At 40.9% G+C, this 11,722-nt stretch overlaps 1 protein-coding gene across 1 annotated transcript; it reads right to left on the minus strand.

The window, feature by feature from the left end:
- Positions 1-1,241: 1,241 nt before the first annotated feature.
- LOC140318690 (cyclic nucleotide-gated cation channel-like) lies at positions 1,242-8,275 on the minus strand. Its single transcript, XM_072396495.1, has 10 exons — positions 8,187-8,275; positions 6,576-6,686; positions 6,231-6,422; positions 6,037-6,147; positions 5,386-5,492; positions 4,759-5,246; positions 4,386-4,664; positions 4,198-4,296; positions 1,909-2,286; positions 1,242-1,794 (listed from the first exon to the last, which is right to left on the minus strand). The coding sequence occupies exons 1-10, from the start codon at positions 8,273-8,275 to the stop codon at positions 1,609-1,611; spliced, it is 2,040 nt and encodes a 679-aa protein (XP_072252596.1). The 3' UTR covers positions 1,242-1,608.
- Between the last annotated feature and the right edge of the window lie 3,447 nt (positions 8,276-11,722).

The raw sequence follows: 11,722 nt of genomic DNA on the forward strand, positions 1-11,722 counted from the left end.
TTCTAAGAGGGTTCAGACTGTGTTGAAGAATAAAGGAGCTCAGACCAAAAACTGACGTTAAAGCTCATTAGAATTGTACAAACTCTGCTTTTTTCCTTATATACTGTATTTCCGTTTATTTTTGCATTTTTCAACAAATCACTGCACCTACGTCATGTTTTCCTCACAGTACATATAAAAAAATTAGGGGTGTCTCAACACTTTGCCGTCAGTTAGCATAATGTACCTTGTCAGGCCACATGAAGCTTATGAAGAGAATGATAAGAAGTCCAACAACGACGACATAAACGCCCATGAGCCAGGGACTCTTGTAGATGGACTGTAGGACGCTCTCAATGATGCCAGGCTGGAGTTTAGATACACATTTGTCATTACAGAGTAGATAGGACATCGTTCAGATAATAAAAGCTTGAGGAAGTTTCTTCAGTCTTCTGTTTAACATGGTTAATCTGAGGTGATATGTGAGTTGTGCAGATGAATGAACAGGGACCTGAAACTAGAAATAAATGGGCTCTTACCTGTTCTGCAAACACTGGTGTCACATGAGCTACCAGCATCATGCAGAGCGACACAAAGTGGATGTCCATCTCTGAAATGCAGCAGAAACGGAAACAATCATTTTAATGTGCAAAATATTCACATGCATGGGTAATCCACAACGCTGCACCTGTGCACATGCACATATTGAACACGAACAAAGAAGTCCACACTCAAAAATCCAGAATAAAGAAGAAAAAAACCAGCATGGAAATCACCCTTTCTCACCTCATATTACATCCGATAGGGACAGACACGAGCAAAGAACAAAAGAGGAGTAAAAGCACTTCTCTGTGAAAGGAAATTAAACTGGATGCAAGAGAAACATGTAGAAAAGAGGGAGAGGAAAAAAGTGACAGTAAGTGGGCGCTGAGGAAACCACAAAGGACCAAACTGAAGGTTTTACCTTTTTAAAACAAAGTGTCACCGTTTCCTGAAGTCACTTCCTGAAATCTTGTAGTCGTGTGGTGTTGGACTTTGGTCCTGAGTCATTTACCAACATGACAGCAGTTATAGAGTTACCACATTATAAGGGTGTGATACATATTAACACACACACACACACATCTTTGACAGAGGCGACAGATTATTTATTTATTTACAGAACTAAACATGTGACAGTAAATGTGCTTAAAGGAGCAGTTTGAAACTTGGCAGGGGGGGGGGGGGGGGTTGTACTTATATAAGTACAAACTCTCCTTCTGAACTCTTCCTCTGAAACTAGTAATGAGGGAATAGTGATCACTCCCCCGATTGAAGGAGTGCCACATAGTGGATTGAAAATTTACAGCATCTGTTTAGACAAGAGTCTTTTCACATAGAAATCAAGAGAAAATGTTTCATTCAGCCAAGGTATTTGTAGTTTATTTGGTGTGATGTTGTATGTTATCAATTTTATGTACAAAAACCAAACAAAAAGACAAAGAAAACACTCATGAAAGGTCAAAGTTCGGACACATTAAAATACAAACAAACATAAAGAAATTTCCAAAAAATCTAAAAGAAAAACAACCTCGTGAAAAAAAAACCTCATAATATTGGTTGGAAAATAAAATGGAATATAGCTATTTTTCAGAGCCGAATGTTGATTTCACTTCGCACACTGTCACAGCCAGAAACGCTCTCAGCGCCGTCAGCGTCTGACAGGAAGCCGCTGCCGGTGGCTACAGTGGTGATGTTGTGTTCCAGGGCTGTGATTCGCTGTTTCAGACGAAGCTGTGCTGAGTTGAACTCGCTCTGCAGACGGGCCAAGCACGTCTGACAGTAACAGAAATGATAGTTGTTATCGTTGTTCAAAAAATCTTTCATCGCAAGCACAAGTTGAAAGTGAGTGGACATGGCAGCAGAGCTAGCAGCTACAACAGCACTGACCTGCAGTCGATCCAGACTGGTTTCCAGCCTCTCCACCTTCTCATCCAACTCTTCCCCAGCTGATATGTTCACCTCTTCCAGAAGCCCTTCCTTCTGCAGGATGTCCCTCCCCCTCTGCTCCAGCTGGGCCCTGGCATGAGGAAACTCTTGAAGTGCCTCCATCAGGTCTTGTTTAGAAAGGCAGAACATGTCGGAGTATCCAAGACTCCGAATATTAGCTGTGCGTCTGTTCCCCATCTTGCTGCCGCTGATGTTTAGGATGCTGATCTCTCCAAAGCAACTTCCTGCGGTCAGGACAGCAAACTGGGTGACTCCGTCATCCCCAACCACCGCCAGACGGCCATCTTTAATTATGTACATCTCCTTACCGACATCACCCTTGAAAGAAAACAGTCAGGACTTACCAGTAATTTCATCATTTCATCATTAAGGAACAAGAACTAAAATTAGAAATAGAGGGGTATGGTACTGGCAGCAATTCATTTAAATTAGATAATGCTTTATCAATACCAGAAGGGAAATTCTATTGCTGCAGTAATAATTATTATGAAATCTATGCTATTTCTATAGATAGATCACAATAGAATATAAATCAGTTGACAAAGGTAGAAAGTTGAAGTGTAGCAGAGAGGAAGGTGTGGTAGAAATCTTTAGAGGTCATCATTAGTGGGTTGGGGTGTTGATTTTGTAGCTTGGCAACAATTTAGCTGATGAGCGCACATGCAGCGTCAGCAGTTAGCACAGATTAAGAAGAACAGAAAGTCATAGCCAACAGTTCAACATCTGGGATGCAGAGACGGACCTGTTCAGTGACATGTCTGTTGTTAACACAGACATCTGTTGTTAACAAGCTCTGTAATCCTCCTCCCTCCCGCTTACCACTCTGTCTGCTGTCTCTGTCCGTCCGTATTGTCTTAAAGCTGAGGTGGGAGGTGTTAGAGATGTTCAATTAGAAAATAATAGTGCTTTCCTGGTAGTCCTGCTGTGTCCTCATCAGGGATCCAAGCTTATTAATTTCATATGCCAGGGATCTCACACTTCCCATGGTGATCAAGGGTAGAAATTAATAGTTAACAGTATCCTTTCTTACAACTGAGTCCGAACCAGGAGCAGTATGTGACACACAAGAGATAGTTTTATACCACTAGAAGGTTGAATGTTAAGAATTGTTTAGGAGGATAACATGAAGCATGTTGAGGCATCTACCTACTAGCCCTCCAAAATACATAAACTATAAAAAAAAACAAAGAGCTGAAGGCTTTTTATTAACTGTGCTGTTACCTCTACACTATTTTTTGCTGGTCATATAGCTTTATAACATCCTTAATATTCACAATAAAAAAACAGCTATTCATTAAAGAGGACATCTCTTGTCTCCTGAGCATCAGGGCCTTTAGACCACTACCAGGTTCAGTATCTATTGAAAAGCCAGACCAATATGAATATAATATGTCTGTTTTGTTTATAGGGGGCTGTACAACCGCAGATAAGGAAATGTTTGGACAGTATGAAGAAGAAATTCCTACATTTACTTGACTTTTATTTCATTGCAGACTGTATGAACCCAAGATATTTATTGTTTTGTCTCATCAACTTAATCAATTTATTATTATTATAATGCAGAATATGACTAAACCATTCAAGCCATCTGGAGGAGTTTCAGTGTGTAAGCGTCAAGAGGTGAAAGCAAGTTGAACACCTGTAATCTTCAATCCCTCAGACGGCACTGCATCAGGAACCGTCATCGATCAATAGCTGATAAAACCACATGGGCAAGGGATTAATGTGGGAAACCTTTGTCAAGCATTACAATACAGAGCTACATTCACTACTGCCGCTTCAAACATTACTGTGCAAAAAAGAAGCCTTATGTAAACATGTAAAGAGGTTGCATCGACTTCTCTGGGCTCTGAGGCATCTGGGATGGAGCATCACACAGTGGAAACATGTACTGTGGTCAGACCAATCAGTATTCCGGTTCATTTTTGAAGAAATGGACTGGTGCACACTTCCTTGCAGAAAGAATGGAACAGAAGAGATGGCGATATCACAAAGAGGAATATTTTGCATGCCAGAAATTGAAAAGTCCCCCAGTAGAACCAATTATCCTGAGTAGAACCAAATAGAACCAGTGATCCTGGTGGTTCAAAGCAGCTGAAAGGCTTTTGTTGATTGAACAACATGTATAAAAAAATGGATTGGTATTATGTCTTTGGACAATGTTTTCATCCATCACAGTAGCAACTAATGATTTATCATTTCCATAGTACTGATACCAGTCATACTAACCTTTCTACAGATGTAGTCACCAGGACTGAAAACCTGCGGTCGAAGTTTCAACACCAGCTCCACAAGGAGTCCTGCCTCACAGTCTTGGAAAATACGCACCTAGGTCCACAACCACATTTACAAAGACAAACTTTATAAAAGAACATCAAGGTTAAAAGGCTAACGTGAATGGAGTTAAGCGTCGTTACCTTCTTCAGCGTGTCCAAGTGAACATTTATAGCAATCTCTGCTCTGAGTTTATTAGGCAAGCTCCTAAGCACTTCTTGTTCATCTATCGTCTTCTGATTGGTCCAAAGATAGTCATACCAGCGAATGACACGCTGCTCCAGCACCTTGCTGACATGTCTGAAGTGCATGTAGTGTTTGAGTGCATCTACACGAGTTTGAAACACCGCTCTTGTTGCATTCATGTTGGAGATCATGGATCCAACATTACCCACAATAGAGGCAAAAATCAGCACACCAACCTGGGAGAGATAACCAAGAGTAGTTGTTTTTATGAGTAAAACCCACACAGGTTTTTTTGAGCCAGTCAAGTAAGACTATATCCTGTGAACGTACCAGAAAGTCAAATATCAAGAACAGATATTCCTCATCTCTCACAGGAGGGGGTGTCTCTCCAATGGTCGTCAGTGTCAGGGTTGACCAGTACAGACAGTATATGTAGCTTCTGGCCAGGGAGCCAAACTCAGGGTCAGAAGCATTGGGATAAACCCACGAGTCAGACCCCAGTCCCAGGACTTTGGAGAAGCTGTAGTAGCCACAGGCGTTCCAGTGGATGATGACCAGGATGTACAGGACCAGCTTGCAGATGCGGAAAGCATTGGGGTAACCAGTTCGTGTTTCTGTTCGTTCAAAGAACTCAAACAGACGCGGCAGCCGCAGCAGCCGGTTGAATCGAAGAAGAGGAGTGTAGCTGATTCCGACGGTCAGGTACAGGAGGTCAGTTGGAAGGATGGAGCAGATGTCAAGTTTACACTGCAGCGTTCGAATGTACGCTTCTCTCAGACGGCGCACATCTTTAACTAACAAGCCTTGATCCAAGAAACCTTCACACAGATAGTAGATGTACAGTAAATTGTTTAAAGTGTTTAATTTATCTAAAAAAAAAAAAACCTGATCAATATGACGATATTTTCAACCGAAAAAATCTCTTTACTACATCAGAATGCAAATTTGTCTCAATACCTGTGTGGAGACGGACAGCGATATCCAAGATATAGACTCCATCACAGACGTAGTCCAGAACCAACCAGACCAGAACGTTGCTCATCTGGAGCTCATCGAAGCAGGCCCTGCAGAAAAACATACACGAAGCAAAAGAAAATCACAGCATGCGCTTCCGCACAAATGATGAGGGAAAGATTGGACCAGAAATCCCACCTTATTTGGAACTCTACTAGTGATTTTTGTCACTATGACAGTAGTTGCAGTAGTAATGATAATATCATTCAATCCAGCCCTATAGCTGAAAAGGCATCACTATAGCCTATGAAGCCTATGAAGGATGTTTTGAGCTTCACCAACTACCAGTTTATGTAAAAAATATGACTCTTCAGTTGTTAGATCATTCCAGAAACTTACGAGATATTAAAATTATAATAATAAAATGGTCCTTCCGTTATTTTTGTTTTGCGCTTCCAACTAAATAATGAACCAAATGGCAAACATGGTAATACACATATGTCTGAAGATTTGTGCATAAAATCTGACTTTCATTTTTTTTCTACAGTTAGAAAAACTGTAATAATAACTGTAGTTGTCCCAGAGTTATAAGTGGTGTAAGATCTTGCAGTAGAACTGGCAATTAAATTGCAATTCACAATAATAGTTCCCCACCTGACAACTAGAAGGGTCCAGTTATAAAAAACAGCAGCACCAATCACTATCACCCAGTGGTAGTAGGCATCATCAGATGGGGATAAAACCACAATGTTACACTTCCTCCTCCTGACAGAGAGTGGAAGAGAGAAAGAGGGGATCACATGGGTGTCAGCTGTGCAAGTTCATTTTGACCGTTCTTGTTTTCTTACGTGCGCCTGGAGCGTCTGATTTCATTCTCCGTATCGGAGCCTGTGTGGCTGTGGCTGAACCTGCTGGGCGGGGCCTGTATATCCATGTTGGCTGGGCCCCTGAAACGCTCCAAAAAGGAGTCTGGCCGCTCAGTCTCCTCTGCCAAACTTTTCTGAGCCCATTCTCTCAGAGTCATCACCATGCTGACTATCCTGAAGACAGAAAGAAGACAAAAGAGCGTCATATCTCAAATATATCTGACTTCTATGTCTAAAACACAGAAGAAATAATTAACATAATCACTCTCTGGAACTGAAAAGATACCTGCATCTACTCCTGAATATCTGAATGTCTGATTGTCATACCTGGACAAAGCCCCTCGCCCTCGAAAGGAATTCTGGGAATTCATATCCCTCCTTTCGATGGCTGCCATTCTCTGCAGCTCTGAAGAGGTGTCATCACATATCGACTGACCTCTACACATTCACAAAGCACAAACATAAAAAATACTATTTTTTGAAAATAACAGGAGAGGCTGTCAACATCACCAGCTAAAATAATATTTTCTGATCAGAATGTCTCCTCATTAAATCATCAGAAGAGAAAGTTTTTTTTGAGAGAATTTTCAAAAGATTCAAACAGTGCTAAAGATAGAAGAAAAGTATATATGTGCGTATGATTGTTATTAAACCTGCATTTCATTTACTTAAGGGCACTGTAATAACAAACAAAACATGACAAAGTTCATATAGAAAATATTATCTCAAGGCACAAGGCATGCCATATCCCCAAAGTACTTCTTTAGCAGTGAAACATTCCCTTGTTTTTTTTTTTTACAAGTAACGGGATTGTTAGAAAATGCGAAACAATAAAAAAAGGAAGGTATACAAGAGTAGAATGGAAGAATAAGTAAGTAAGTTGGATCGTTTGGAAAGAAGGAAGAAAGAGAAACGATTTAGAGAATTTAAAAACTGTGGAAATATAACAAATAAAAAAGTACGAAAGGAATTTCTTCATTTCAAACAAACTCAGAAAGGTGTTGGAGGTTGGTTTACACTTGGTCCACAGACCTGTAAATGTTCTTTTTTTCTCCCTTTCTTGCTCTGACCTTTTGGAGGACCTCTTGCCCAGTGGTTTTACGTCTTCAGAAAAAGGCTTTTGGCCACTATGGATGAAGTCCATAATCAAGTGTGCATGGTCACAGGAACAGGACTAGCCAATGATAAGCTAAGTGTGTCACCTGCAGTCAACAGTGGTAGGAACGCTTTCAGTTTGCAGAACCGTGGACGAGCTTGCTAAGCTAGCAGCTGCTCAAAATGGGGACTGAAGAAGAGAGAAAATGTTTTAATCTGAAACTATTCTAAACTCATAATAGTTAGTGTATACTCTAATGTGGATTTTTACACTGCTTCACTTTGGCCTCAGACAGGTATTTACATGGCACTATATTTTCTCTACCTGAAAATGTCTGCACAAGCAATTTTTGTTTAGAGAAATAGAAAATACAGTGTCCTAGAAAAAAACAGCCTTCTAAAGCCAACACGAACCAGTATAAAAATCCACAGAATAGTGTTTGCTCAAATAGCTAGAAGCTTGTGAGGCTTGGGTTGTTTTGCGTTGCGAAAATTCACATATTTCCTGTACTCGTCTCGCATAGCCGCTAGCTTCGCTCCCCCTTCAGTTCTCCTCCCTGCTTCTATAAACTGAGAGCGCTCTGACTGCGGTCCATTTCTGGTAAAAACCCAAACTACTCCGAAGAAATTCACAAAACATCAACAACAAAAAGGACAACCGTCCCTTTAATGGCAGACAGTGGTAATTCGTTTGTAAGTATTCTGTTTTTATCACATATTGCGTACAACAAATCATTTCTGTGACATTAAAAAGTATTTGTCATTGGCATATTCATTTTTGTCAAAACTACAGATACCAATGCCACGTTTACAATTCTGAAAAATGTGCGGGTGTGCTTGTACCTGCTAAGTGTGCTTTCAGCATGATCACTCTCCTCCTCCATCCATGTTTTCACAGACAACCTGTGTGAATCGTGCAGTGGGCCCGTCATACTGCACACGCAACACGGCAAGACTCAGTTCATTTTCATGTTCTTTACAAAGACACCGCACACACATGCACACACAGAAAGTGTAGAACAGAATACGAGCTACCCAACACACTCATTTTAAAGAGACATGCACTTATACACACGTACACACAGATCACAGACCAGCGCACAATGGTGACCACGACAGTGAGAATAAAAAAGGCCATCCAGTACAAGGTCATGTTGTATCAGGCATCGCTACAGACACCAGACGGCATAGCAACAGACATAGATTAACAAACCTGATGAATTTCCTGAAGTCCCAATGTTCAGCTGCTTAATCCATCAATCCAGTCCACATGTGTAATTTAGTTGCATTCCATATTTTTGGTCTGTTTCTGTGTGTTTCCTCAAATTTGCAAGCTGTTAGTCACAAAAGACAGAGGAGGACACAGAAGATGTCTTGTATCGACCAAGGGAACAAATGTAACCAGCAAAAAGGAATGATCACATGGCCACTTGAAAAGCATCATTTAAATTGTAAATTGTACGTGTGTGAGAGAGTGTGTTTGTGTGTTCCCTTTCACCCACAAGCTCATCTGAATTCAAAATCCTTTTCTGAAGTGGCATCTGAAGCACGAGCGTCTCTGTGTGAATGTATTCTCCTGATTACTCAGATGGAGAAGTGTCTTTATGCTCACACCTGCACATGCTTATTGAGATGCATCATGTTATTTCATATCTTCACAAGAAACAGATTTTAATCCAAGATGCTTTCTTTGATTTGCAAGCACGGCATAATATTGGGCCGCAAACGATTCGTTGCATAAGTATGTGTTGCTCCGTGTATTCTAAATTCACTGGAATTAAATGCCGTTCATCACATTTAGATTTCACGTACGAATGAAAACATGTTCACGGTAAAAGCAAGTGTTTCTCTTCAGGACTGACGAGCGAATTATACCCAGCACACATGGAGGAAGGGCAACAGCTACCTTCCAGCACATTATGATGCCACATCAACCACGCTTTTGACATGGTAACCCAAAAATGTTGTTTTGTCCATCCAACTGACCTGTTCCGATTATTTCCCTGTGTTGTGTTGTTTTGACATATCGTGGAATGAGTAATTCATGATGGCAAAGATGTGGTGACATGCTCAGTGCGGTCATACAATTTGAATTCAAAGAATCCTCACAGCTGTACAGAGACTTGAAACCAACCTCTGGTCTTAAAACTTGCCCATGAATCGAATCGTAGGAGTAACTCCATTTTTCCAGCCCTATTGTGTCAGTTAGTTCTGTGGGCTGTTCTTGAACATCAGTAGACCTAAGTTTGTTACTTCTTCCCTCACACTTGTCTTCCTCCTGCACACAGATGTTTGAGTCATACACTGGAAGCCCCTGTGTGATGTGCTGATATAAAATTGGCACAGGGACGGAGGACTGAAAAAGCATAACACAGCAGAAAGGCAGAAGGCTCCACTAATTTGTCTAATTTCACCCTCTTCGTCTCCTCTGCCAGTAAATCTTTCACAAAATAAATTTATACTTTAGAGTGAATTGAAAGTACATTTTTCTACTACTTTCTAACTGATTTAATGCTCATCTGCAAAGATGATTAAATCAAGTGGTAGGCTGCAACTAAACCAAGGCTGGATGATGCCTGGATTGCTGTCACACAAAACATATTTTATTAAAGTCTGTTTAAAGTGACAGTGCGCCTCCTCTGCTGGCCTATGGGTGGTGGGGACTGAGAAGGATGCTCTGTCTGTAAATCAGGAAATGAGATTCTCTAACCATTAAATCGTCAGGGTTCAAAAAACAAGTGAACTCTCTGAAGGAACACGGGAACTCATCCTGTGCTGGAAGAAATGGTAGCGGAGCTGTTACTGTATGCTGAGCAGAAGTGACCAGTTACAGGTGTGGCTGCCTGGCTCTCGGCATTAGAACAAGTCCACTCTGTGAAACTGGAGTAACATTTTTGTCTGACATGAGGCTAGCATGATGGCTCTCCAGAACAACATAAGGGTAATGCTCCCCATGTCCTTTTATAGTGACAAGTCTAAATATGAAAAAAACTTCTAAATCACTGATCAACTGAGCTCCACCTCGCTCTGCAGAAGCTTTGTGAATCTTTGAGCTTATTGTTTTAGCTTTATGATCCACGGCTTAGTTCTCATGAACATGTTGCCTGAAAACAACAGTTGTTGCAGCCCCAATTTCCCAAAAGCACAGTCTGCTTTAGTTAACCAGTTCCATGAGCCTAACTCATTTCTGTGTTACAGGGAACTGAAAACCACAGGTTATTTTAGAATCAGTTTGAATGCGGTAGGGGATGGTAGAGGATGAGGGTTAGGGGTAAAAGGAGAAGCTATTTTGGAAAGAACATTTCAAAGATGATTTCTCATGAATTTGGGGTTGGTGTAATAATCCTTACATCTAAATGAAATGATGTTTTTAATCACTTGGAAAAAGAGCGATAACACATGAACACAACTGTTTCTCCTAGATGTTGACGTGGTGCACATGCCAGCAAACGTGTGTCTTAATGCAACCAACACAGATATACAGAGCATTCAAGTTTTTCACATTTCGTTAAGTTTCAGACTTATAGGTTCAGTTCTCTTATTTACCATCGAAGTCTACCACATCCCTACAAAGTGACAGAGCACATACGGGTTTTAGAAACTCCCCTGACAAAAAAACACTCAGCTCTTCTTGGGAATTATCCTACAAGCCTGCCACAGTCTTGTCCCAGAGTCTGGATGAGTCCGCTGTTGGAGTGCAGGAGTGTTCTGGCAGTATTCTCCGAGTTGTGGACTTCACAAAAACATGCATTCCAAGCACCCTGTAAAAGGTTTTTCCATCCTTCAGTGTCATGCTCAGGAAGTCTCCCTGCAGAACATAATCCCAAAGCATGCAGCCATCATGTTATACAGCTGGGATGGTTTTAAAAAAGGGAACGCTCAGTACCTGCTTTCCTCCACACGGTGCCCAAATAGTTCTAATAATATGGATCGACAAGATGATTTTGCTCTTCATGGTCTGAGAGCTGTTCAGGTTTGTTACCTGTCCGACCAAAGATGTCTGACATAAACCATCGAGTGTGAAACATTAGATTTACAAACGTCATCTGTTAGGATACAGAAAAGGTCAAAGTGTCTCAAAACTTTCTGAATGAACTGTGCATTTACAGTATACCACTAAATTAACATAACACCTTATCGCTGTATATTTCCAATATGCTGAGGGTCAGCCTCGTAACAACAATGAACACAGTGAAGCCGTCCTCGAGGGCAAAAATCTACATTTTGATCAACCTACTTGAAACAAGCAGCTCTGACCAAAGTAAAAAACCGAGCTGTCTAATACACAACAGTAACATCTAACTAGCTGCTCTGTGGAGTTTTAAGGAAGCCGCAGAACTATTCAGTGCTTCATCATCATGACAAAAACCCTGCATATT

Source organism: Leuresthes tenuis, unplaced genomic scaffold, assembly GCF_036924035.1.
Source record: "Leuresthes tenuis unplaced genomic scaffold, fLeuTen1.0.hap1 SCAF_11, whole genome shotgun sequence".
Lineage (NCBI taxonomy): Eukaryota > Metazoa > Chordata > Actinopteri > Atheriniformes > Atherinopsidae > Leuresthes > Leuresthes tenuis.

What these genes read in the sequence shown, in the direction of transcription:
- LOC140318690 (XM_072396495.1), bottom strand. Translation starts at nt 8,275, where the DNA reads ATGACGGGCCCACTGCACGATTCACACAGGTTGTCTGTGAAAACATGG. An exon ending in ATCAGACGCTCCAGGCGCAC is followed by an intron (nt 6,148 to 6,230) that starts GTAAGAAAACAA and finishes ACTCTCTGTCAG; the next exon opens with GAGGAGGAAGTGTAACATTG. An exon ending in GTGACTACATCTGTAGAAAG is followed by an intron (nt 2,287 to 4,197) that starts GTTAGTATGACT and finishes TTTTCTTTCAAG; the next exon opens with GGTGATGTCGGTAAGGAGAT.